Raw genomic sequence first — 27,896 nt, forward strand, 5'->3', positions numbered from 1 at the left:
TAGTAAATTACACTAATCTCTAAAATTTGACACTTAATCTTGGGTAAAAATTGTTTATTTGTTTTGAATTGTGATATTTATATTTATAAAAATGAGTTTAAAATAATTAAACTCTCTTAATTTGTGTATTAGCTTTTTATTAGATTTAATATTTTTTTGTTTTTTATTATACTTGTGTTTTTATTTCTTCTATTTTTTTTAATTTCCCTCCCTCATTTTTTTACATTGAAAATTTGCTTTTAAAATTGATTTTTTCCTTTACTTATACAAAGGTTGGTTGTAATATTAATTTGTTAAAAAAATTTTTTAAAAAGTCTGAAAATGCAGCCCTCCAAATAAAATACTTGGAAGGAGAAAAATTAGCAGCGTAGAAGGGTTTTTATACCTGCTATCGAAAAATGCTTCGATCATAAATTCTCTATCGTTTTTTTTATTTTTAGCATTTGCTTTAATTATTTGTTAATTTATTTTTTACAATTACTTATTTTTTTCTTCATTTTTTCCTTCTAAATAACTTATTAATTATATATTATTTCTTCAAGTAGAAATTAAATTGGTGCTTAAGGTATTTCAAGCTTAGGTCATGCTCTAGGAAATTGCACTAATCTTTCAAGTTTGGCACTTGATCTTGGGTAAAAAGAGTTTATTTGTTTTGGATTATGATACTTCTATTTTTAAAAATGAGTTTAAAACAATTAAATTCTTTTAATTTGTGTATATACTTTTTATTAGATTACATATTTTTTTTATTTTTATTGTACTTGAGTTTTTATTTTCTTCTATTTTTATTAATTTCGCTTGTTTTTTTATTTTAAACATTTGCTTTTATTATTTGTTAACTCATTCTTATAATTTTATCATTTTTTCCTTCAATATAACTTATTAATTTTTTATTTTTTCTTCAATATTTAAAAAGTTACTATTAAATTGGTGATTAAGGTACTTCAGACTTAGGTTCTGGTTTATCAAATTGCACTAATCTCTCAAATTTGACACTTTATCTTAAGTAAAAAAGTTTATTTGTTTCGAAATTGGAAATTTCTATTTACAAAAATGAGTTTAAAACAATTAAACTCTTTTAATTTGTTTATTAGGTTTTTATTAGATTTACTAATTTTTTTATTTTTTATAGTGCTTGTGTTTTTATTTCTTCTATCTTTCTTAATTCCATTTATTATTTTATTTTCAACATTTTCTTTGATTATTTGCTAATTCATTTCTTAAAATTTCATATTTCTTCCTTCCTTCTAAATAGCTTATAATTTTTTTATTTTTACTCCAATATTTAAAAAGTGAAAATTAAATAGGTGATTAAGGTATTTTAAGCTTAGGTTCTGCTTTAGCAAATTGCATTAATATCTCAAATTTGACACTTCATATTGGGTAAAAACTGTTTATTTGTTTTGGATTGTAATATTTCTATTAATAAAAATGAATTTAAAGCAATTAAACTTTTTAATTTGTTTATTAGCTTTTTATTATATTTATTTATCTTTTTGTTTTTATTTGTGTTTATGTTATTATTTCTTCTATCTTACTTAATTAATCTTGTTTTTTTAATTTTCAACAATTGCTTTTATTATTTATTAATTCATTTCTTATAATTTCATCATTTTTTCTTTCTAAATATCTTATTAATGATATATCTTTTCTTCAATATTTAAAAAGTAGAAATTAAATTGGTGATTAAGGTACTTCAGATTTAGGTTCTGCTTTAGCAAATTTCACTAATCTCTCAAATTTGGAACTTTAATTTATGTAAAAATAGTTTATTTGTTTTGGATTGTAATATTTCTATTTATAAAAATGAATTTAAAATAATTAAACTATTTTAATTTATTTATTAGTTTTTATTAGATTTATTTATCATTTTCTTTTTTATTGTACTTGTGTTTTTATTTCTTCTATTTTTTTTAATTTCCCCCTCATTTTTTTCATTTTTAAAATTTGCTTTTATTATTTGTTAATTCATTTCTTACAATTTCATATTTTTTCTTAATTTTTTCCTTCTAAATAACTTATAAATTATATTTTTTTTCTTCAATATTTAAAAAGGAGAAATTAAATTGGTGATTAAGGTACTTCAAACTTAGGTTTTGCTTTAGCAAATTGCACAAATCTCTAAAATCTGACACTTAATCTTATGTAAAAATAGTTTATTTGTTTTGGATTGTGATATTTCTATTTATAAAAATGAATTTAAAACAATTAAACTTTTTAAATTTATTTATTAGCTTTTTATTAGATTTATTTATCTTTTTGTTTTTTTTTTGTACTTGCGTTTTTATTTCTTCTAACTTTCTTAATTTCATTCATTTTTTAATTTTAAACATTTGCTTTTATTATTTGTTAATTCATTTCTTATTATTTCATCATTTTTTCCTTCTAATATATAATTAACTTTTTATTTTTTCTTCAATATTTAAAAAGTGAAAATTAAATTGGTGATTAAGGTATTTCAGGCTTAGGTTCTGCTTTAAGAAATTGCATTAATCTCTCATATTTGAAACTTTATCTTGGGTAAAAATAATTATGAGATTTCTATTTATAAAAATGAGTTTAAAACAATTAAACTCTTTTAATTTCTTTATTAGTTTTTTATTAGATTTAATTATCTTTTTATTTTATATTTTGCTAATGCTTTTTTTAATAAATTTTAAATATAATTTTAATTAAAAATTTTATTCTTTTTAATTTTTCATAAGTATTCTATTTTAATTTAATATAATATAAAAATAGAAAATAAATCAATGTATAATAATAATTAAAAGTAAAAAATAAATGTCTTAAATCAAAAAGATTAGTTGTCTTTAAAATATATTTTTGGTGATAGACAGACAAGTGATGAAAAAGGATGAATAAATATTAAATATATGACTAGTAAAAAAAATATTTTTTCTTATATAATATTTCGTAAGATAATTTTACCAAAAATATCAATAGATAGATAGATAGATTTAATTTTATTTTTATATTAATATTTATTTTGGTAAGTTAGTAGATGGCTTATTAAATAAATGAGAATTCACAACTTAAATTTTTAATTAGATGAATATCTCTAAAACAAGCAAGTCCTCTGTTTTGTTTTGACCAAAAACAATCAAAACTTTTAATATAAAATATAATCCTCTATAATGTTAAGAAATTTGAGGGGTAACAAATAAATTGCAATAAAAAGCACTATTTGATTTCTACATAAGGTTTCCAATCATGGAATCTAATATTTCTTGATAACTAATTAATTAATTAATAAATTGAAATTTAGGAGTTGCCTTGATGATTTTTCACTCTACAAATGAGAGATTCTTTTTATTCAGATTTTTAAATCTTGGTAAGTTTTGATTAACCATTTTTGATATCTTCTTGTTTCTGATCTGTACGGAGACTGAACACCTCTAAAAATTTACAATCAGAAATATTCTTAATACAGCAGGTTTCAAAAGAAACCTAGCAAAGATATAACATAAGTCACATTTGTCACCGAATGAAATCAGTATATTTGACTCATTTTTATATTTATACTTATTAAATTTATTTTTATAATACATACATATCCATTTTCATATTTTCATTTATCTCAATTTATTTTTTTAAATTAATTCTTCAAGAATTCTGAATAAATTATTTTCAGAAATCTAGTATATTTAAAAAACTATTTAAATAAAAACAGTCTACAAACATAAAAATGAAAAAATTACAAGTATAAAAAAAAATTTATTATTAATTAATTAAATGAAGAAAATATTGTCTATTTATCATTCATTCTAATTTTTTCTAAGTGTTAAGATTTTATTGCTTAAACTTATTTGGAGCAATAATATTATCGAAAATCATATTTTATGCCATTTCATGCTTTAGAAATTAATAAATTATTAAATTAATAAATTAATATTTTAATAAATTACCTTATTGAATTCTTATTCAAATATTAAAGTACTTTCATGTGAGCTTTCAAGTTGAATAGGCTTTTTTCATATTAATTTAGGGTTTTTAATTATTTAGAAAAGAATTAAATTTTTTACATTCTATGTGATAGGAATATTTTTATAATTTCCAGTTTACTAGGATATTAAACTATTTGAATGTTATTAATTATTTAAGCTCTAATTTAATAATAAATAAAAATAAAAATTATTATTCAAATTTGTTTAAATTTAAAGATATTATTAACATTTAATACAAAATTTACCAGATTTTTGTTGTCTTTTAATGATATTTGTATATTTTCAAAGATTTCTTGTTATTCTAATTTTGTTTACTTTTGAGAAAACTCCAATTTTAGATTATCATTTTTTACTTTTAAATTTTTTTATAAATAATTCTATTTTAGAAGGTTATTTGAAGAAAAAATAGGAGATTTTAAATCTTGAATTTCACTTTTTAAATTATAATTTATTTATTCTAAGTTTTCATTTTTCATAGTTTTTTCTGTCTTTTACTAATTGTGAATATTTTTATTTTTTAATGAAATATTTTTAATATTTAAAATAACTTTTTTCCAAAGAAAATGAACTCTAATAAGCTTAACTTACCTTATTCTGAATAATCTCAAAAAATTAGGGTATTTTTATTTTAGTTTTAAAAATGTTTTTTTTATCAAATTTGCTATTGGCTTTGATTTTTCTTTTTCGAAATTAATTTATCCAACAAGAATGATAAAAATAATTTAAATCGAGCTAATATTTATTAGAAATATCACAACTAAAATGATTTGGCTTAAAATTTTGCTTTCAGTAAAATCATTTATAATTACAAAAAGCATCAAATAGCTATAAATAAGCCTCTGCATCAAAATCTTCTCTTCTTAGTAAATATTTATATTCTAATAAGGCTTATTTCTTTATAATTGCTAATTATAAAAGGAAATCAAGCAAATTATTAACATGAGTTTTATATTATCTTCCAAAACTATATTAATTAGTATCATCAGAATGAATTTATAAAATATTTTAACAATTTCCCAATACAGAAAATAATTCTTATAACCAGTATACAAAAATCCATATTTAATGATATTTTCTACCTTCTAAGATATTTATTAATTTTATTAATCAACCTTTTATAGCTATTTAAGCTTAGAATACAAAAAATAAGGAACAAATAAGCAGAAAGTAATTATTAAAGGAATAACTATCGTTGCAGCATATAATAAATGATAATAGTCATAGCATTCTTAGCTATAATCAGACGTTAAGTAGTATTTGCTTCCAATTTTTATGCATATCAAGCTTTCAATCAGTATTTTAGACTATAAAATAATAAAATTTATTAAATTTAATTTAAAAATAAAAAATAAAGAAATCTTTTTCAATTTTTTAGCTGTAATAAATATTTTTTTTATTTTATAAAAACCATTAAAATTAAAATTTTAGCTAATTACTATTGGTGGTTGATAGAAAATGTAAATGAAAACTAAGGTCATTTTAACCATTTGATGGAATTTTTAAAGAGCTTATTCCCTCTTTCTATATGATCTAAGCTATTTAATCAGTAATAAAATAAGTGTTAAGAGACAAATAATGATTATTGAAAAAATCTAAGTTATTATTCTATTAAGCCACAAAGGATATTTATCATTTATTTTAAATAAACAGTCGAAAGAAGTGATTGTTATTTTAATAGGATTTCCCAACAAATTTACAGGAGTTGATAAGATATGTTCATTTAATATGTTAAAGTTAGCCATACATGACAAAATCTACAAATAATTTATGAAGATTTTGTACCATAAAGAAATCTCATTTGCAGATGAACTCAAGTTACTTGTTATAAGTAACTAAATTTATTTAAAAATTTTTAACTTCATAATTCTTATTTTAGAGGCAATAATATTCTATTAACTCAATGCTATATAAAATACATAGAAAAAGATAAAAAAGCATGCGAATGCTATTTAATTTAGTTGTTAGCTGCAAGGAAAGCAGTTTTAATCTTTAAGACCATACTATTTACCCCAGACCTTATTTTTATTATCGCAGCTATTGCAAAGAGGACCTACAAACCCAGTTAGGCATCCATTTTTACTTTGAGGATTATTAAATGAACAACTATCTAATAAACAAGTGTAAATCTAATCTGTTAAATTACTCTCTCTCCAGTAGCCATCCTTTAACTAAATTTCAGATCCTTAACAGAAATGAGCTTATTCTGGACATGATACACATTCAAGTTTATTGATATTATTCTGCATGTCTGGAATTTTTAATGAGTATCTCCCTACAACACATTAACTGCACCTATAAAAATTTTAAATTCATTAATAAAATAATTTGAAATTAATTAAATAATTACTAAATGAATTAATTGCTTTCTTAAATAATCTCTCCTATTGTGCAGTTCCTATAATACAAGTGTAATGGAATAGATAGAAATACACCTTATTAAAACTAATTAGAAATAATGCTTATTGTTTGATTTTAAGATATTTTGTAAAATGATTAAAAGTTTAATTCAAACATTCCTATTGTTTTATTAATCAAAGCACTCATTCCCTCCTAAATAATAATTTAACTATTATTTTAAATGTTAAGCTAAAAGTAGAATTAGCTTCTATCATAAAAAATATCAGGTCCTACAAAGTTGAAAGGATTGTTTTCCTCATCTATAAAATTTAAAAATAATTTTTTATCTAAGTAATTTCCGCTAGCAATATTGTAAATTGAGTATTCATCTATTATTTTTAGAGAATCTAAATGAGGTTTATTTGTTATTCCTACATTTTATGGAATTGATCCAATATTTTACCCATAGAAAGAGGCTATTTAAAAAAAATAAATAAATATTGTTAAATTAAATATTAATTTTAAATAAACATTTTAAAAAAGCTTTTATCCTTAATTTAATATTAATTCTATTTATCATAAATATTCATTTAGTAAAACCCAAATATAATCCTTCCTTATTTTAAAAATCCCCAGAATTCCCAACTTGACCTGCTAAAAGTTGAGAGCAGAGCTGTAGAGGAAATAAGGAATTTGGGTATGTAAAATTTAATAAATTTTTCAGAGTTAATGATTTATTTATTATTAAAAAAATTAAATAAAAGCTTTACCTTTATTATACTGAAAGATTATATTATTTTATAGAAGATTAAATTTTTTAATCAAATTAGAATTAACTTTTTAATAGTAAATGGAACCTCCAATGCTTGCTTCATTAGATGAAAATATATCATCCGAAAATTATAAAATGTCGCATGTATCTAATGAAATTGCTCCACCATTTTAGAATAAAGCTTTATTTTTTGTGAAATTAGACTTTGTAATGTTCACTCCTTTTATAAATTAAAGAAAAATAGCTCCTCCAGAGCTATAAATTGATTTATTTTCAATAAAATTTGACTTATATAATGTAAAGTTTGCTTATATTTATTGAGAAGAGTAGATTGCTCCCCCTTGCATTGAAGATGAGCAATTTTAGAATAAAGAATATTCTATATGTGTTTACTTTACATTTTAAATGCCAATAGCACCTCCTTAATAATAAGAAATTATACTACTTTCAATTGTTTTTGTTTAATTACTATTATTTAAGTTTACAAATTTAGTTTTATTAACATAAAATATATCAGCTTATGAAATTTCTAATGCACAAGGAGAACCATAAGAGGTTATATTTATAAAATGGGTATACATTAAATACACCTAACCTTATACAGAACTAATAGCGCTTCCTCTAAACAAATATATATCCTAAATGAAAGAGTTTGAGATTATTATTTAGTTTTAAATATTTAGTGAGATTAAGTCATTTAAACAATTAATTGAAGTAAAATTCAAATAACTCATTTAAGCATAAAGAGAAGTGATAGAAAAAAAATTATTTTCTAAAACTAAAAAATCTGATTATTGAAAAGTAACATTTTATATTATGATATTTTTGCTGAAATATTAGACCTATTCATTTACAGTATAGTGGTAGGATTGTAAAACACTAATATCAACAAAGTGGTCAAAATTAAGATTTTAAAGGCTTACATTGTAACATCCTTAGAAATTTAATAAAGAAGTAGCTGAACTTTACTAAATAATATCCAATCTTCTTTAAACTGGTCTGCTTTTTAATACTCTTTAAAATTAAGAAATCTTTTTTACTTGGGTGACATTTAAATTTGATATTGAAACAAAATTTGATTTAATTATTTAGATTAAATTTCCTTGTTAAATATTTAAATTTTCAATATAAAATTGCTAAAACTAAATATTCTAACAATCAACAAATTTAAATACTGCTTGTGAGAGAGAACAATTTGCTATATTTAATCCAGTAAATGTGATATTTGTTATTTATTGGAATAAAAAAAGTGGTTGGTTTAGATTTTAGATATTTTTTATCGTCAAATTAGAGATTAAAATGTTAGTCACATTCATAATAACAATAATACTAAAATTTCCTGCATTAATTTGATTTTAAATGTTAATTGAATCAAATATTAACTAATCTAAATTGTTGATCATTAAGCTAGATTAGGAATCTATATCTAAAACAAAATCAATGTCACTAAAAATCAGAGTTTTTAGGTTTCCATATTAATTTAGCATAAAATTGCTTTAATTTAGATTTATATTAAGCGATATTGTTTCAAAAGTAAGTGCATAAAATTACGGTAAGATAAAATTGCTATCAGTTAAATTAGCAATACCTTTTTTCTCTAACGAATTTTACAAAACAGGAAAGGAGTAAACTACAGTAGTCCATTGAGTAAAAATATCAAAAAATATTTATATTTATTCTAATTTTGATTATTAAATAGTCATTTAAATGTAATACTTTAAGAGATTTAATTTTTGAGAAAATATTCTGCCTTAAATATCTTGATGCTATTTTTAAGAAGAAAAAAAAAATTTTAATGAAGTAGTATTTTAAAATTAGTTAAAAATAATTACTTAAAATGTATTATTATATGCTGAAGGAGATTAAACAAAGTTTACCTATGAATCTATAGAATAGCTACTACTTTCAATGAAATATTTAATATCAAATAAATTGGAATCACTGTAACATTTTAACTATATTTAGCTTGGTAAGGTTTGTTTTTAATCTAAATAAATGATATCAATTTAATATATTGATGGACTATCTAGATTAGTAAATGATTCAATTATTTAAGATTATGAAGAGCTTAATTGTATTAAAATTAAATCATTGTAAAGGATTAATATAAATATATCTTAATAAATATGCATCACATCCTTTATGTTAGAGTATGTAAATTAGTTTACCTTTTTATAATTAATTAGATTCAAAGTTCTTTTGTCAAATATTGATATTTAGAAACTACAAATCACATAAAAATAATTTTCATCTTGTTTTAGCTGTAAAGAATTATAGCATGAAGTGGGTAAATTACCTATAAGCTAGTTTGATTACATATTAAAAATCCTTATGTTTATATTTGTTGCAATAACTAAAGTATAAGATTAGTTATATGTGATTGTTAAAAAATCTAATATTTAATACCCAGTTTAGTTGAACTGAAAATATAATTTAATATTTTAAAGATTATTTTAGCTTTATAAATCATAAACCTATAAAAATTATTATTAACTTAAGACAATTATATTCTATCCAGATAATAAAATCTATTTTATTAAAAAATATATTTAATAAAATAATAAAATATATTTCCTCTAAAAATTCAAAGTTTTTAAAATAATTTTTGTCCGAATTTAAAATTGATATTTACAACTCACTAAAATTAATTATAATACCTTGTCTGTTTACTATGGAAGAGAAATTACAGTTGATATTTATAAAGTTGATGGATTTAAAAGAACCATTTTTCCTTCAAAGCTTATAAATGCTAATACCTCAGAACTTAAAGCATAAAGTTCACTAACTTAAATTTAAATTAAAGATTGATTAGCAATTATACTAAAATCTAGAAGAGTGTAATTAAATTTCTTCAATACATTATTGTTTTCAAGACAGTAGATATCCTATGAGTAGTTAGAAAATAGAATGCAGTTAAATGAAGAAGAAAGATATTTTATTTATTTATCTAGAACAAAATCATAGATTAATAACTCACTATTTGAAGTTATAGCAAGAATTGTAGAAACACTTATTCTATAAAGCTAAACAAAATATTAGGTTGCAGATAGAGATTGATTAAATTTTAGCTAATGAAGAATTTAGAAATTATCAGCTCTAAAAACATTCAGAAGGTTTGAATTATAGTTAGCATACAAAATTGCCTAAGTATCTTAGCAATAAATAAAGCGATTTTGATTACTTTTGAGTGAATTTTGAAATAAGTTTGAAAAAATAGGAGTCCAAATTTCAAGTAGTTAAAAATAGACAAAATTTCCATACTAAATAGCTAAAGTATTTGATAATGGAGAGTAGTTTATAATATTTGAATAATAATACATATTATAATCTAAACTACCTAGATAATTTAATGTAGAAAACTAAAAAACATTCAATCTATTTTATGAAGTTATTATGATAGTATCTAAGTCATCTTCTATGAATATATATATTGGAATAAATTTCAGATTGTTTGATTAGAACTTAAGTCCTTAAAATTGAACGCTTTAAATTTAGCAATTTGAATAATTTAAAATGCTCAAGCCTTATGAATTTATGAAAATAAATACCTATTTTTTATATGAAAAAATATTAAAAGCTTAAATAAATATTTTTCTCTAACAATAATTTTAACAAATTTATTATATTTTAAAAAGAAAAGGAATAAATATAACCAATAATGAAAATTATAGAATTTGTACCTTTTACGATAAGAATTGTTGAGACTTAAAAGCATTTGAAAAATAATATTCACACTATTAAGTTTAATTATAATTAAATGCTTTAAAAACAGAATTTTATCTATCAAATTATAAGATGAGACTGATTTAACTATCAAAATAGACTTGCTAAGAATTATAGTGCTATAAAAATTAACTACTCATTTTCTAATTACAAATGATTTAATGTTGGTTATTTTCTTTAACTTCAAAAACCATAAAGGTTAGTTAGTTTAATATTAGAACTTAATCGTTTTAAAATATGAATTAGAACTAATCATTGAAACCAGCTTGATAAACATCTTGCAATTAATTTATTTGCTGAGAAAAATAGTCATATAAATATATTTTGCTATCATTACTTGAATTTATATTTAATAAAATTATATTTTTTGATAAAGAAACTCCTAAATATTGGAGCTATCCCTTCTACTAAGGCAGATATAAATTTAACTTCAATACTTCAGAGAATTCTCTTTTTTAAAATAAAACCTGATTATCTAAGTTGACTGATAAAAAGGCATCTAATTCTTATATATATAATACCTAGTTTTAATTAATAAAAAGATGCTTTTAATTAAATTATAAATCTACAATCTCGAATTGATTTTATTTGTTAGTACCAAACAGATATTTATTTTTAATGATCTTATATTTAGACATCTAATAACTTAGATTTGGATTATGACCTATATTTAATATTTTTAAAATGTTAAGAAGAAAAGAAAAATAAATAAATAATTGATTACCAAATATTAGATATTCATTAGTTTACAAATCAAAGTAGTAGTTATTATTATTGGAAATGATCATAACTTCATATTCATATTTAGATGAATAATAAAAATTACTATCAGTATTATGAATATCTGGTATTGTAAAGTTATTACATCCAAGAAAATTGTTAGCTACTAAATCTCCTTACTGATACAAAATAACTTAGGATTTTTATACAATTATTTATAAATTTTCAGAGTAGGACTTCAAAAAAAGTTATGTGAGTTGCATATTTTAAATATTAAACAAGAATAATTGCTTTTTTAATGTAAAAAAAAATTATTAAAAATAAGAATTAATGAATGATAAATAATGAAATTACATTAGTTATATTTTTTATGAGGATATATGTCGCTCCTTGCAATTGTATGAAGTCTGTATTTAATGAAAAAACAGTAGGCTCTGGTAAACTAAAGCTCAAAGCTTATAAACTACTAAAATTATATAATTAATATATATTTCCTTACTGTGTAATAAATTAAGCATCATTTTAGAATATTATATTGCTATAACTGATTTTTTGGGTATTATAAGTATTTAAATCTAAAATAGTTATTGTTGAGGCTCCTAGTTGATATATAGGAGGCATAATTAATAATTTATTATATTAAATATTATGTATGGTTTTAAGCATAATAAGTTCATCTGATTATAAAGCAATAGTTTTAAGCAAATAGTTTTATTTTTTAATCCTGTTAAAAATAGAGTAACTCAAATTATTTTAACATGAGTTTATTATAATCAAAACATTGTTATCTATTAAGCTGAATAAATATTATGTAAAAATATTATCAATCTGATTTAATTAAGAATTAGCAAAGTCATAAGTATAGACAATGATGTAATATTCAATTGTATTGATATAAATAGTGTCACTTTAAACCTAAATAATTACATCTTAGTTATCTAATTAAAACTAAGGGCTAGCATTTATTTAGAAAATGTCTGTTTGATTCTAAGAGATACAGAATATCCAAATAGAATCACTGTAATAAATTCCAACAAATAATCTAATAGGATTTTGTTGCTTGATTAAGGAAATGTAAATGCTGCCACCTTAGATTTAATATTAATACATTTAATTATTTTTAAAATTTATTATAACAAAATTATAATTGTTAATATTGTATTAGTAGGCTATGACTAATTAACAATCAACTAATTCAGCTTTCATTATTTGCTATTTTAAATTTTTTTCGATTAACAACCTCTGTCCATTTATTTTAATAACTCTAAATCCACTATTAAAAACTATTGCCATAATATTGAATTCTTCAGAGTAAAGTATTTTGAAAATTCCATTCATGTAATATGCCGAATCTTAATCTGTAAAGCTACTAAAGTAGATTACCTGGTTCTGATTTGCAGTTGATGATTTTATAACCAATAACTGATTTTTGTAAGACAAAATCGAAGTTTAATTATTAATAACTTAAAACTAATTAGAATCTATGTTGAAATTTGGATATTCTATTGATTATAGGTTTATTTAATACTAGCTATTCTATGAAAAGCCATTATTGTCAAAGTTCAGTGACAAAATCTAAATATTATCTTTTGCTATCTAGTAATAAAGAGATTACTTTTTTGATAAAAACTTAGAGTGACCAAATAAATAGCTGCTACCTATTATGTTAGAGAACAAGAAAATCTAATTTTAGTTACTTTCAGTTTCAATCATACTATTTTGTGGACTTATGTTTATTATTTCATATCCTTTTTACAATAAAGCATTTAGTGTTAAATAAAAATGTTATTTTTTAATTTTCAAAGTGAATTATTTTTAAACAAAAAAATCAAATATTATTGAACTAATATTTACCAATAAAAATAAAAAGTAATAATTAAACGAGAGCTTAAGAATTAAAATAATAAATAAAACTCTTTAAAACAAAAATTTAAATAAATTAAAAATTGTTTTTAATTTATAATCCAAAAAGAGATCTGTTTCAAAGAATTTTTTAAAGGTATTATTGTTGAATTAGTTTAATTAAAACAAAATAATTTCTATTACCTTTTGTGCTTGCAACAATAAGATAGTTATGATCATCTGTAATGACATATTCAATCATTTAATACGAAATTTAGGCATAATGAGGCTTATCCTTTTTATCATTAATTAAAGAATAAATTAATTATTATTTTATAAATTGATAAAATTTTACATATTCAAAATAATATTCTTAAGTAGTTGTATTTTATGTTAGATTTGCACATATTACTGCTGATTAAAAAATACCATTAAATGTATCATGTTTAATTATTACAATTCTCTTCTTTTTATCATAATTAAATGCTTATAAAATTAAAGTATCATTAAAAACCTGTTAAGGTTAGGCTTGTATTAAAACATTTTTATTTAAATCATAAATATTTGTGTTGTTAACATTATCTATTAAAAAAAAGAATTAATTATCTAACTCTTCATAGAAGAAAGGACTTTTGGCATTTTAAAATGAGTTAACTATTGCTTATTAGCTAACTAAGCTTTCTTATAAGTAGTCTCTTTGAATTATATTTACGTTTTATAAAGTTGGATTTTTCTGTTAAGTACTATTTTATATAAGCATACATCCTTAACTATCAGTTACAGTTTAAACTTAAGGCAACTTCTAATTGTCTTAAGGTGAATCAGGCTAGTTTGTAGAATTGTCGTCAGCAATCTGAAAAAAATATGGATCAAATTAAACACTTATTTGATTTTAGATTAACTGAGTTTATATTTAACCAGTTGAAAAGGTTAAGATACTAATATTTAACAAATTAGGTGAACTTGAAAATAAATATTTTTAGGAAAATGCAAATATAAAATCATTTGTCTCAAAAATAATTGTAAGTTATTAAAGAAGAATATCTATTTTTTATACATTGCTATTAGAAATCAAGTAAATATTTTGATCATCTTTTATTACTCTCACATAAGAGTTTTTCAAAGCTAGCTAATTCAATGGTATTAATTCTGGGTAAGAGTAAAAAATTGAGTTTTTACCATCAAGAGTAACAACCTATATTTAGAAATGTATTGTATATATTTTATTAAAATAAATAATAACATACGAATGACTTTTTATCTATCTAATCAAAATAGAATACATATTAGATATCTCTTTAAATAACTTTATTTCTACTTGATAAAGTCTTAACTTCGCTGATTTTTTTCAGGCTAATGCAAGTTTTATCATTTTAGTTTGAAGTTCCAGGACAATTAATTGTGCAAAGACCTGTGGAAGGATTGTAGAAACTGTAATCATTTATTAGGCATTCACTTTTCAAACAATTTTTTTAGTCACTTGATAACTACCATCCTTATTCGCATTATTTGCATAATTAACCATCAAATTAGCAAACTTTACAGTTTTCTACTTGGCATTCTATACAAAATCCAAAGTAATTCACCTAAGATTGATTTCTTTGACATTAATCTACACATTAAGCAGTGCTTTGTACCTTAAATTTATTTTAAAAGTTTTTTATAGTCATTTTTAGGTAAATTTTTTTTACATAATACTAATTATTTTGACATTATTAACATGAGGTGAAGTCATTGCATATTTTGCAATTATTTAAACAGCTACCACAACTTTGTGAAGCTAAATCATAGTAAGTATCTTTAAGAGTACAATCTTGCAGTGTTTAGCTATACATATACTTCAATCCTAGGATGAATATCAAAAAGAGTTTATACATTTATTTATACCTCTAAATTATTTAGCTATTTTATTTATCTAAAGTAAATTAAAAAAGTTTCTATAATATTAAGATTAATTGATATTATTTTAATGTATGATTCTTTAAAAGAAATTTAGACTTAATTACAACTATTTATTAATTTTCTCAATAATTTATATGGTAAATACATTGATTTAAACATTTAGAATGAATTAATAAATATCTAAAGATCCATTTATTTTAGTCTTTAGAAACACGAATTTTGAAAAAGTAAGTCTATTTATTAAGAAAAAGTCTTATTTAGCTTAAATGATTTTTGATAATATTAAGTATGGAGGAGGTGATTCACAAATATATTAGAGCATTAATAATAGCATTTTTAAGATTTAGGGTTAAAATTGAATATATAGATTAGATTGTAATTTTTTATGGTAACCTATATCTCTGAAATTGTATATTTAATTAATAAAACAAGGACAATGATAAAGTTTGATTTTTCATTTTAGTATTAATATAGCAAAAACAATTAAATTAGTAAAACACTCCCAATATTACAATTCTTACAATAGTTCTACCACAAGAATTGTTATCCTAGAAGTGCTATTTTTTTTATTTAAAAAATTATTTCAATCAAAACCATCTACAAACATAAAAATGAAAAAATTACAAGTATAAAAAAAATTTATTATTATTTAATTAATTAAATGAAGAAAATATTATTGTCTATTTATCATTCATTCTAATTTTTTCTAGATGTTAAGATTGTATAGCATAAACTTATTTGGAGCAATAATATTATCGAAAATCATATTTTATGCCATTTCATGCTTTAGAAATTAATAAATTATTAAATAAATAAATAAATTTTTTAATAAATTACCTTTTTGAATTCTTATTCAAATATTATAGTGCTTTCATGAGAGCTTTCAAGTTGACTAGGCTTATTTCATATAAATTTAAGATTATAATTATTTAGAAAAGAATTAAATTTTTTTACATTCTATGCAATAGGAATATTTTATTATCTCCTGTTTGTGATGATATTAAATTATTTGAATATTATTAATTATCCAAGCTCTAATTTAAAAATAAATAAAAATGATTTTATTCAAGTTTGTTTAAATTTAAAGATATTATTAACATTCAATATGAAATTTACCAGATTTTTGTAGTCTTTTAATGATATTTGTATGTTTTCAAAGATTTGTTGTTATTCTAATTTTGTTTACTATTGAGAAAACTCCAATTTTAGATTATCATTTTTTAGTTTTAGATTTTTTTATAAATCATTCAATTTTAGAAAGTTATTTGAAGAAAATATAAGAGATTTTAAATCTTGAATTTCTCTTTTTTAATTACAATTTATTTATTCTAAGTTGTCATTTTTCATAGTTTTTTCTGTCTGTTACTAATTGTGAATATTTTAATTTTTTAATGAAATATTTTTAATTTAAAATAACTTTTTTCCAAAGAAAATGAACTCTAATAAGCTTAACTTATCTTATCCTTAATAATCTCAAAAAATTATACTTTTATTTTAGTTTTAAAAATTTTTATTTTATAGAATTTACTATTGACTTTGATTTGTCTTTTTCGAAATTTATTTCTCCAACGAGAATGATAAATATTATTTAAATAGAATTAATATTTATTAGAGCTATCACAACTAAAATGATTTTGCTTAAAATTTTACTTTCAGTAAAATCATTTATAATTACAAAAAGCATCAAATAGCTATAAATAAGCCTCTGCATCAAATTCTTCTCTTCTTAGTAAATATTTACATTCTAATAAGGCTTAATTCTTTATAATTGCTAATTATAAAAGGAAATCAAGCAAATTAATAGCATGAGCTTGATATTATCTTCCAAAACTATATTTATTAGTATCATCAAAAAGAATTTATAAAATATTTTGACAATTTCCCAATACAGAAATTAATTCTTATAACCAGTATACAAAAATCCATATTTAATGATATTTTCTACCTTCTAAGATATTTATAAATTTTATTAATCAACCTTTTATAGCTATTTAAGCTTAGAATACAAAAAATAAGGAACAAACAAGCAGAAAGTAACTACTAAAGGAATAACCATTGTTGATGCATATAGTAAATGATAATAGTCATAGCATTCTTAGCTATAATCAGACGTTAAGTAGTATTTGCTTCCAATTTTTATGCATATCAAGCTTTCAATCAGTATTTTAGACTATAAATAATAAAATTAATATAAAAAAATAAAGAAATTTTTTTTCAATTTTTTAGCTTTAATAAATAGATTTTATATATTCAATTATTTTATTTTTAAAAAGCTAATAAAGATTAAAATTTTAGTTTATTACTATTGATGGCTGATAGAAAATATAAATGAAAACTAAGGTCATTTTAACCATTTGATGGAATTTTTTAAGAGCTTATTCCTTCTTTTTATATGATCTAAGCTATTTAATCAGTAATAAAATAAGTGTTAGGAGAAAAATAATGATTATAGAAAATATCTAAATTATTATTCTATTAAGCCACAAAGGATATTTATCACTTATTTTAAATAAACAGTCGAAGGAAGTTATTGTTATATTAATAGGATTTCCCAATAAATTAACAGGATTTGATAAGAAATGTTCTTTTAATATGCTAAAATTAGCTATACATGACAAAATCTACAAATAATTTATGAAGATTTTGTACAATAAAGAAGACTCATTTGCAGATGAACTCAAGTTACTTGTTACCAGCAATTAAATTTATTTAAAAATTTTTAGCTTCATAATTCTTATTTTAGAGGCAATAATATTATGTTAACTGAATGCTATATAAAATACATAGAAAATGATAAAAAAGCATGCGAATGCTATTTAATTTAATTGTTAGTTGCAAGGAAAGCAATTTTAGCCTTTAAGACCATATTATTGACCCCAAACCTTACTTTTATTATCGCAGCTATTGCAAAGAGGACCTAAAAATCCAGTTAAGCATCCATTTTTACTTTGAGGATTACTAAAAGAACAACTATCTAATAAACAAGCATAAATCTAATCTGTTAAATTACTCTCTCTCCAGTAGCCATCCTTTAACTAAATTTCAGATCCTTAACAGAATTGAGCTTATTATGGACATGATATACATTCAAGATCATTGATATCCTTCTTCATATCAGGAATTTTTAATGAGTATCTCCCTTCAACACATTAACTACACCTAAAAAAATTTTTTAATTTGTTAATAAAATCATTTAAATTAATTAAATAATTACTAAATGAATTAATTTTTTTCTTAAATAATCTCTCCTATTGTGCAGTTCCTATAATACAAGTGTAATGGAATAATTAAAAATACACCTTATTAAAACTAGTTAGAAATAATGCTTATTGTTTGATTTTAAGATATTTTGTAAAATGATTAAAAGTTTAATTCAAACATTCCAATTGTTTTGTTAAGCAAAGCACTCATTCCCTCCTAAATAACTATTTAACTATTATTTTAAATGTAAAGCTAAAAGTAGAATTAACTTCTATCATAAAAAATATCAGGTCCTACAAAGTTGAAAGAATTGTTTTCCTCATCTATAAAATTTAAATATAATTTTTTGTCTAAGTAATTTCCACTTGAGATATTTTAAATTGAGTATTCTTCTACTATTTTTAGAGAATCTAAATGAGGTTTATTTGTTATTCCTATATTTTAAGGAATTGATCCAATATTTTACCCATAAAAAGAGGCTGTTTAAAATAAAAAAATATTGTTAAAATGAATTTTAAATAAGCATTTTTAAAGATTTTTTATATTTAATTTATTATTAGTTCTATTTATCATAAATCTTCATAAACTAAAACCAAAATATAGCCCCTCCTGGTTTTAAAGTTCTTATAATTGGTTAATAGGTAGGTAGATTAGAGTGCAATTTTTTTTTTGGTTACCCTCATATCTGAAATTATATATTTAAATAATAAAACATGGAAAATCATAAATTTTGATATATTACAAAAAACAATTAAATTAGTAAACCACTTTGAATTGTAATCCTAAAAGTGTTATTTTTTTAATTTAAAAAACTATTTCAATAAAAACAGCCTTCAAACTTAAATATGAAAAAATTACAAGTATAAAAAAATTTATTATTCTTTAATTAATTAAATGAAGAAAATATTGTCTATTTGTCATTCTAATTTTTTCTAGATATTAAGATTGTATTGCATAAACTTATTTGGAGCAATAATATTATCGAAAATCATATTTTGTGCCATTTCATGCTATTGAAATTAATAAATTATTAAATAAATAAATAAATATTTTAATAAATTACCTTATTGAATTCTTATTCAAATATTATAGTGCTTTCATGAGAGCTTTCGAGTTGGCTCGGCTTATTTCATATAAATTAAGGTTATAATTATTTAGAAAAGAATTAAAATTTTTTACATTCTGTTCAATAATAATAATTTTATATTTTCCGTTTCGCGAGGATATTAAATTATTTGAATATTATTAATTATCTTAGCTCTAATTTAATAATAAATAAAAATTATTTTATTCAAATTTGTTTAAATTTAAAGATATTATTAATATTTAATACTAAATTTACCAGATTTTTGCTGTCTTTTAATGATATCTGTATATTTTCAAAGATTTCTTGTTATTCTAATTTTGTTTACTTTTTAGAAAACTCCAGTTTTAGATTATCATTTTTTAGTTTTAGATTTTTTTATAAATTACTCTATTTTAGAAGGTTATTCGAAGAAAAAATAAGAGATTTTAATTCTTGAATTTCTCTTTTTTTGTTAAAATTTATTGATTCAAAGTTGTCATTTTTCATAGTTTTTTCTGTCTGTTACTAATTGTGAATATTTTAATTTTTTAATGAGATATTTTTAATATTTAAAATAACTTTTTTCCAAAGAAAATGAACTCTAATAAGCTTAACTTATCTTATCCTTAATAATCTCAAAAAATTATACTTTTATTTTAGTTTTAAAAATTTTTATTTTATCGAATTTACTATTGACTTTGAATTATCTTTTTCGAAATTAATTTCTCCAACAAGAATGATAAAAATTATTTAAATAGAACTAATATTTATTAGAGCTATAACAAATAAAATGATTTTGCTTAAAATTTTACTTTCAGTAAAATCATTTATAATTACTTAAAGCATCAAATAGCTATAAATAAGCCTCTGCATCAAATTCTTCTCTTCTTAGTAAATATTTATATTCTAATAAGGCTTATTTCTTTATAATTGCTAATTATAAAAGGAAATCAAGCAAATTATTAATATGAGCTTAATATTATTTTCCAAAACTATATTAATAATTATCATCAAAAAGAATTTATAAAATATTTTAACAATTTCCCAATACAGAAATTAATTCTTATAACCAGTATATAAAAATCCATATTTAATGATATTTTCTACCTTCTAAGATATTTATTAATTTTATTAATTAACCTTTTATAGCTATTTAAGCTTAGAATACAAAAAATAAGGAACAAAAAAGCAGAAAGTAACTACTAAAGGAACAACTATTGTTGCAGCATATAATAAATGATAATAGTCATAGCATTCTTAGCTATAATCAGACGTTAAGTAGTATTTGCTTCCAATTTTTATGCATATCAAGCTTTCAATCAGTATTTTAGACTATAAAATAATAAAATTTATTAAATTTTAATTTAAAAATAAAAAATAAAGAAATCTTTTTCAATTTTTTAGCTGTAATAAATAAATTTTATTTTTTAAAAACCAATAAAGATTAAATTTTAGTTAATTACTATTGATGGCTGATAGAAAATGTAAATGAAAACTAAAGTCATTTTAATCATTTGATGGAATTTTTTAAGAGCTTATTCCTTCTTTTTATATGATCTAAGCTATTTAATCAATAATAAAATAAGTGTTAGGAGACAAATAATGATTATAGAAAATATCTAAATTATTATTCTATTAAGCCACAAAGGATATTTATCACTTATTTTAAATAAACAGTCTAAAGAGTTGATTGTTATTTTAATAGGATTTCCCAATAAATTAACAGGATTTGATATGAAATGTGCGTTTAATATGTTAAAGTTAGCTATACATGACAAAATCTACAAATAATTTATGAAGATTTTGTACAATAAAGAAGACTCATTTGCAGATGAACTCAAGTTACTTGTTACCAGCAATTAAATTTATTTAAAAATTTTTAGCTTCATAATTCTTATTTTAGATGCAATAATATTGTGTTAACTGAATGCTATATAAAATACATAGAAAATGATAAAAAAGCATGCGAATGCTATTTAATTTAATTGTTAGCTGCAAGGAAAGCAATTTTAACCTTTAAGACCATATTATTGACCCCAAACCTTATTTTTATTATCGCAGCTATTGCAAAGAGGTCCTACAAATCCAGTTAGGCATCCATTTTTACTTTGAGGATTATTAAAAGAACAGCTATCTAATAAACAAGTGTAAATCTAATCTGTTAAATTACTCTCTCTCCAGTAGCCATCCTTTAACTAAATTTCAGATCCTTAACAGAAATGAGCTTATTCTGGACATGATACGCATTCGAGTTTATTGATATTATTCTGCATATCAGGAATTTTTAATGAGTATCTCCCTTCAACACATTAACTGCACCTAAAAAATTTTTTAAATTTGTTAATAAAATCATTTAAATTAATTAAATAATTACTAAATGAATTAATTTTTTTCTAAAATAATCTCTCCTATTGTGCAGTTCCTATAATACAAGTGTAATGGAATAGTTAAAAATACACCTTATTAAAACTAGTTAGAAATAATGCTTATTGTTTGATTTTAAGATATTTTGTAAAATGATTAAAAGTTTAATTCAAACATTCCAATTGTTTTGTTAAGCAAAGCACTCATTCCCTCTTAAATAACTATTTAACTATTATTTTAAATGTAAAGCTAAAAGTAGAATTAACTTCTATCATAAAAAATATCAGGTCCTAAAAAGTTGAAAAAATTGTTTTCCTCATCTATAAAATTTAAATATAATTTTTTGTCTAAGTAATTTCCACTTGCGATATTGTAAATTGAGTATTCTTCTACTATTTTTAGAGAATCTAAATGAGGTTTATTTGTTATTCCTATATTTTAAGGAATTGATCCAATATTTTACCCATAAAAAGATGCTGTTTAAAAAAAAAAATATATTTTAAAAATGAATTTTAAATAAGAATTTTTAAAGAGCTTTTAAATTTTTAATTTATAATTAGTTTTATTTATGATAAATCTTCATAAAATAAAACCCAAATATAGCCCTTACTGGTTTTAAAATAAATCATAAGAATTCACAACTTGAATAGCTAAAAGCTGAGAGCTGAGGTGTAGAGTAAATGAGGAATTAAGGTATGTAATAAATTTAATAAATTTTTCTGAGTTAATGATTTATTTATTATTAAAAAAATTAAATAAAAGCTTTACCTTTATTATGCTTAAAGATTATATTATTTTGTAGAAGATTAACTTTTTTAATCAAATTAGAATTAACTTTGTAATAGTAAATGGAACCTCCAATACTTGCTTTATTAGATGAAAATATATCATCTGAAAATTATAATAGATCGCATGTATCTAGTGAAATTGCTCCACCATTTTAGAATAAAGCTTTGTTTTTTATGAAATTAGACTTTGTAATGTTCACTCCTCTAAAAAATTAAAGAAAAATAGCTCCTCCTGAGCTATAAATTGATTAATTTTCAATAAAATTTGACTTATATAATATAAAGTTTGCTTATATTTATTGAGAAGAGTAGATTGCTCCCCCTTGCATTGAAGATGAGCAATTTTAGAATAAAGAATATTCTATATGTGTTTACTTTACATTTTAAATGCCAATAGCACCTCCTTAGTAATAAGAAATTATACTACTTTCAATTGTTTTTGTTTAATTACTATTATTTAAGTTTACAAATTTAGTATTGTTTACATAAAATGTATCAGCTTATGAAATTTCTAATGCACAAGGAGAACCTGAAGATGCTATATTTATAAAATGAGTATACATTAAATACACCTAACCTTAGACAGAACTAATAGTGCTTCCTCTAAGCAGATATATATCTTGAAAGAAAGAGTTTGAGATTATTATTTAATTCTAAATATTTAGTGAGATTAACCCATTTAAACTATTAATTGAAGTAAAATTCAAATAACTCATTTAAGCATAAAGAGAAGTGATAGAAAAAATATTGTTTTCTAAAACTAAAAAATCTGATTATTGAAAAGTAACATTTTATATTAAGATATTTTTGCTGAAATATTAAAGCTATTCGTTTACAGTATAGTGATAGGATTGTAAAACACTAACATTAACGAAGTGGTCAAAATAAAGATTTTAAAGGCTTACATTGTAACATCCTTAGAAATTTAATAAAACAGTAGCTGAACTTTACTAAATATTATCCAATCTTCTTTAAACTGGTCTGCTTTTTAATACTCTTTAAATTTAAGAAACCTTTTTTACTTGAGTTACATTTAAAGTTGATATTGAAATAAAATTTGATTTTATTATTTAGATTAAGTTTCCTTGTTAAATATTTAAATCTTCAACATAAAATTGCTAAAACTAAATATTCTAACAATCAACAAATTTAAATACTGATTGAGAGAGAGAGCAATTTGTTATATTTAATCCAGTAAATGTGATATTTGTTATTTATTTGAATAAAAAAAGCGGTTGGTTTATATTTTAAATATTTTTTATAGTCAAATTAGAAATTAATATGTTAGTCACATTCATAATAACAATAATACTAAAATCTCCTGTATAAATTTTATTTTAAATTCTAATTGAATCAAATATTAATTAATCTAAATTGTTGATCATTAAGCTAGATTAAGAATCTATATCTAAAACAAAATCGACATCACTAAAAATCAGAGTTTTTAGGTTTCCATATTAATTTAACATAAAATTGCTTTAATTTATATTTATATTAAGCGATATTGTCTCAAAAGTAAGCAATTAAAATTATGGTAAGATAAATTTGCTATCAGTTAAATTTGCAACACCTTTTTTCTCTTACGAATTTTACTTAACAGGAAAGGAGTAAACTACAGTAGTCATTTAAGTAAAAACATCAAAGAATATTTATGCTTATTCTAATTTTGATTATTAAATAGTCATTTAAATGTAATACTTTAAGAGATTTAATTTTTGAAAAAATATTCTGCCTTAAATATCTTGATGCTTTTTTTAAGAAAAAAAATTTTAATGAAGTAAATAAAAAACATTTTATATTGATTAAAAATAATTACTTAAAATGTATTAATATATGCTGAAGGAGACTAAACAAAGTTTACCTACGTGTCTATAGAATAATTACTACTTTCAATGAGATATTTAATATCAAATAAATTAGAATCACTGTAACATTTAAACAATATTTAGCTTGGTATGGATTGTTTTTAATCTAAATAAATCATATCAATTTAATATATAGATGGATTATCTAGATTTTTAAATGATTCAATTATTTAAGATTATGAAGAGCTTAATTGTATTAAAATTAAATCATTGTAAAGGATTAATATAAACATATCTTAATAAATATGCATCACATCCTTTATGTTAGAATATGTAAATTAGTTTACCTTTTTATAATTAATTAGTTTCAAAGTTCTTTTATCAAATATCGATATTTAGAAACTACAAATCACATAAAAATAAATTTCATCTTGTTTTAGCTTTAAAGAATTTTAGCAAGAAGTGGGTAAATAACCTATAAGCTAGTTTGATTACATATTAAAAATCCTTATGTTTAAACTTGTTGCAATAACTAAAGTGTTAGATTAGTTATAGGTGATTGTTAAAAAATCTAATATTTAATACCCAGTTTAGTTGAACTGAAAAGATAATCTAATATTTTAAAGATTATTTTAGTTTTATAAATCATAGACCTATAAAAATTATTATTAACTTAAGACAATTATATACTATCCAGATAATTATATCTATTTTATAAAAAATATATTTAGTAAATTAATAAAATGTATTTCCTCTAAAAATTCATATATTTTAAATTATTTTTGTCAAAATTTAAAATTCTTAATAAAATTAATGATAATTAATAAATACCTTGTCTGTTTAATTTGGAAGAGAAATTACAGTTGATAATTGTAAAGTTGATGGATTTAAAATAACCATTTTTCCTTCAAAGCTTATAAATGCTAATACCTCAGCACTTAAGGCATAGAGTTCACTAACTTAAATTTAAATTAAAGATTGATTGGCAATTATGCTAAAATCTAAAAGAGTATAATTAAATTTCTTCAAGATGTTATTGTTTTCAAGACAGTAGATATCCTATGAGTAGTTAGAAAATAGAATGCAGTTAAATGAAGAAGAAAGATATTTTATTTATTTATCTAGAACAAAATCGTAGATTAATAACTCACGATTTGAAGTTATAGCAAGAATTGTTGAAACACTTATTCTATAAAGCTAAACAAAATATTAGGTTGCAGATAGAGTTTGATTAAATTTTAGTTAAAGAAGAATTTATAAGTTATCAGCTCTGAAAACATTCAGAAAATTTGAATTATAGTTAGCATACAAAATTGTGTTAGTATCTTAGCAATAAATAAAGCGATTTTGATAACTTTTCAGTGAATTTTGATATAAGTTTGAAAAAATAGGAGTCCAAATATCAAGTAGTTAAAAATTGATACCATCTCCATACTTAATAGCTAAGTTGTTTGATAATGGAGAGTAGATTATATTATTTTTATCATCATAATTCTAATAATCTAAACTACCTAGATAGTTTAATGTAGAAAACTAAAAAATATTCAATCTATTTGATGAAGTTATTATGATAGTATCTAAGTCATCCTCTATGAATATATTTACAACAGCAGGCCTTTGATTAATTGATTTAAACGTAAGTCCTTAAAATTGAACACTTTAATGTTAGCAATTTGAATAATTTAAGATTGTCAAGCCTTATAAATTTATAAAAACAAACACCTATTTTTTATATGAAAAAAAAATTATTAGCTTAAATAAATTATTTTTTTCTAACAATAATTTTAAATATAAATAACTAATGATGAAAATGAATTATTGATTTTATACCTTTTATGATAAGAATTGTTGAAAGTTAATAGCATATGAAAAATAATATTGGCACTTTAAAGTTTAATTATAATTAAATGCTCTAAAAATAGAATTATGATCATCAAATTATATAATGAGATCTATTTAATTATCAAAATAGGTTCGTCCAGAATTATAATTATAGTGTTATAAAAATTAACTATTCATTTTCTAATTACAAATAATTTAATGTTGGTTATTTTCTTTAACTTCAAAAACCATAAAGATTAGCTCACTTAATAGTAGAATTTTATCGTTTTGAAATATGAAATCGAACTTATTATTGAAACCAGCTTCATAAGCATCTGACAATTAATTTATTTTCTATGAAAAATAATCATATAAATATATTTTGCTATCATTACTTGAATTTATTTTTAATAAAATTATATTTTTTGATAGACAAATTCCTAAATATTCTAGCTTTCCATCCTACTAAGGCAGATATAAATTTAATTTTAATATTTCAGAGAACTCTCTTTTTTAAAATAAAACCTGATTATTTATGTTGTTAACTGACAAAAATGCATCTAATTCTTAAATATATTATACCTACCTTTAATTAATAAAAATATGCTTTTAATTAAATTATAAATCTACAATCTCGAATTGATTTTCTCCGTTAGTACCAAAAAGCTATTTATTTTTAATGGTCTTGTATGAACGCATCTCTTCTTGATCTCGTTGTGTATCATTATCTATTTATAATATTTTTAAAATGATAAGAAAATAAAATTATTATTTTGTAAATTATGTCTTTTTTATAATAATTAAAATTGATGTATTTTTATTATTGTAAATACTCATATATTATCACCCCGTTCCCAAATGAAATTTTAACATCTTTAAAGGGTTAATAGGGATAAGGTCTAAATAAAGTTGATTATTTTCATCAAATAGTTGAAGTATTTACTAAATATGATATAAAATAAATAATTGATTACCTAGTACTAGATACTGATTACTTTACAAATCAAAGTAGTAATTTTTATGATTTGCAATCATGAAAACTTCAAATTAATATTATTATAATCCATAAAAACTAATATCAATATTAGGAATATCTGGTATTGTAAAGTTATTACATCCAAGAAAATAGTTAGCTACTAAATTTCCTTTCTAATACAAAATAATTTAGGATTTTTAAATGATTATTTATTAATTTTCAGATTAGGACTTCAAAAAAAGTTATGTGAGTTGCATATTTTAAATATTAAACAAGAATAATTGCTTTTTTAATGAAAAAAAGATTATTAAAAATAAGAATTAATGAATTGTAAATAATGAAATTACATTAGTTATATTTTATATGAGGATATATGTCACTCCTTGCAATTTTATGAAGTCTGAATTTAATGAAAAAACAGTAGGCTATGGTAAATTAAACTTCAAAGCTTATAAACTACTAAAATTATATAATTTGTATATTACTTATTAAACTGTTAAAAATTAATCATCATCATAGAATTTTATATTGCTAAAACCACTCTTCTAAATTTTATAAGTATTTAAATCTAAAATAGTAATTTCATTAAATCCGAATTGATACTTATGAGGCATAATTAATAATTTCTTATATTA

The 27,896-nt window shown here is 20.9% G+C and overlaps 8 protein-coding genes across 8 annotated transcripts in view; 1 reads left to right on the forward strand and 7 right to left on the reverse strand. All coding sequences in view use genetic code 6, as the record gives it.

The window, feature by feature from the left end:
* Positions 1-2,536, forward strand: part of TTHERM_001327900 (hypothetical protein) — a gene marked incomplete at both ends in the record, with an annotated part of 3,389 nt that extends 853 nt beyond the window's left edge. Inside the window, 7 exons of the mRNA XM_012797357.1 lie at positions 1-2; positions 546-632; positions 917-1,006; positions 1,294-1,383; positions 1,669-1,758; positions 2,056-2,145; positions 2,431-2,536. The exon at positions 1-2 is cut by the window's left edge and continues 223 nt beyond it. Coding sequence (XP_012652811.1) covers positions 1-2; positions 546-632; positions 917-1,006; positions 1,294-1,383; positions 1,669-1,758; positions 2,056-2,145; positions 2,431-2,536 — 555 coding nt within the window. The remainder of the gene's footprint in view (positions 3-545; positions 633-916; positions 1,007-1,293; positions 1,384-1,668; positions 1,759-2,055; positions 2,146-2,430) is intronic.
* Positions 2,537-3,667: 1,131 nt separating this feature from the next.
* TTHERM_01328900 (transmembrane protein, putative) lies at positions 3,668-9,420 on the reverse strand. The gene is made up of 8 exons (XM_001014557.3): positions 8,886-9,420; positions 7,052-8,819; positions 6,292-6,757; positions 5,381-6,236; positions 4,190-5,248; positions 4,023-4,103; positions 3,906-3,965; positions 3,668-3,852 (listed from the first exon to the last, which is right to left on the reverse strand). The coding sequence occupies exons 1-8, from the start codon at positions 9,369-9,371 to the stop codon at positions 3,760-3,762; spliced, it is 4,869 nt and encodes a 1,622-aa protein (XP_001014557.3). The 5' UTR covers positions 9,372-9,420; the 3' UTR covers positions 3,668-3,759.
* A 2,301-nt stretch (positions 9,421-11,721) lies between these two features.
* On the reverse strand, positions 11,722-15,272 carry TTHERM_01328910 (transmembrane protein, putative; the record flags this gene model as incomplete). Its single annotated transcript, XM_001014558.2, has 5 exons — positions 15,030-15,272; positions 14,586-14,975; positions 13,694-14,533; positions 13,543-13,633; positions 11,722-13,244 (listed from the first exon to the last, which is right to left on the reverse strand). Exons 1-5 carry the CDS (start codon positions 15,213-15,215, stop codon positions 11,722-11,724), a joined length of 3,030 nt encoding a protein of 1,009 aa, XP_001014558.2. The 5' UTR covers positions 15,216-15,272.
* Positions 15,273-15,931: 659 nt separating this feature from the next.
* Positions 15,932-16,457, reverse strand: TTHERM_01328920 (hypothetical protein; the record flags this gene model as incomplete). The annotated part of the gene is made up of 4 exons (XM_001014559.2): positions 15,932-16,024; positions 16,078-16,137; positions 16,195-16,225; positions 16,357-16,457. The coding sequence occupies 4 exons, from the start codon at positions 16,455-16,457 to the stop codon at positions 15,932-15,934; spliced, it is 285 nt and encodes a 94-aa protein (XP_001014559.2).
* Positions 16,458-17,901: 1,444 nt separating this feature from the next.
* Positions 17,902-18,353, reverse strand: TTHERM_01328930 (transmembrane protein; the record flags this gene model as incomplete). The annotated part of the gene is made up of 2 exons (XM_001014560.2): positions 17,902-17,973; positions 18,024-18,353. 2 exons carry the CDS (start codon positions 18,351-18,353, stop codon positions 17,902-17,904), a joined length of 402 nt encoding a protein of 133 aa, XP_001014560.2.
* A 1,005-nt stretch (positions 18,354-19,358) lies between these two features.
* TTHERM_001328931 (hypothetical protein) lies at positions 19,359-19,884 on the reverse strand (the record flags this gene model as incomplete). The annotated part of the gene is made up of 5 exons (XM_012797358.1): positions 19,359-19,451; positions 19,505-19,564; positions 19,621-19,701; positions 19,784-19,797; positions 19,854-19,884. The coding sequence occupies 5 exons, from the start codon at positions 19,882-19,884 to the stop codon at positions 19,359-19,361; spliced, it is 279 nt and encodes a 92-aa protein (XP_012652812.1).
* A 1,444-nt stretch (positions 19,885-21,328) lies between these two features.
* TTHERM_01328940 (transmembrane protein) lies at positions 21,329-23,222 on the reverse strand (the record flags this gene model as incomplete). Its single annotated transcript, XM_001014561.2, has 5 exons — positions 21,329-21,400; positions 21,451-21,826; positions 21,882-22,347; positions 22,640-22,896; positions 23,035-23,222. The coding sequence occupies 5 exons, from the start codon at positions 23,220-23,222 to the stop codon at positions 21,329-21,331; spliced, it is 1,359 nt and encodes a 452-aa protein (XP_001014561.2).
* A 1,668-nt stretch (positions 23,223-24,890) lies between these two features.
* On the reverse strand, positions 24,891-26,984 carry TTHERM_01328950 (hypothetical protein; the record flags this gene model as incomplete). The annotated part of the gene is made up of 5 exons (XM_001014562.1): positions 24,891-24,946; positions 24,985-25,117; positions 25,296-26,107; positions 26,552-26,639; positions 26,916-26,984. 5 exons carry the CDS (start codon positions 26,982-26,984, stop codon positions 24,891-24,893), a joined length of 1,158 nt encoding a protein of 385 aa, XP_001014562.1.
* Between the last annotated feature and the right edge of the window lie 912 nt (positions 26,985-27,896).

The sequence above is a fragment of the Tetrahymena thermophila genome (assembly GCF_000189635.1).
Source record: "Tetrahymena thermophila SB210 genomic scaffold scf_8254660, whole genome shotgun sequence".
NCBI classification, from domain to species: Eukaryota; Ciliophora; class Oligohymenophorea; order Hymenostomatida; family Tetrahymenidae; genus Tetrahymena; species Tetrahymena thermophila.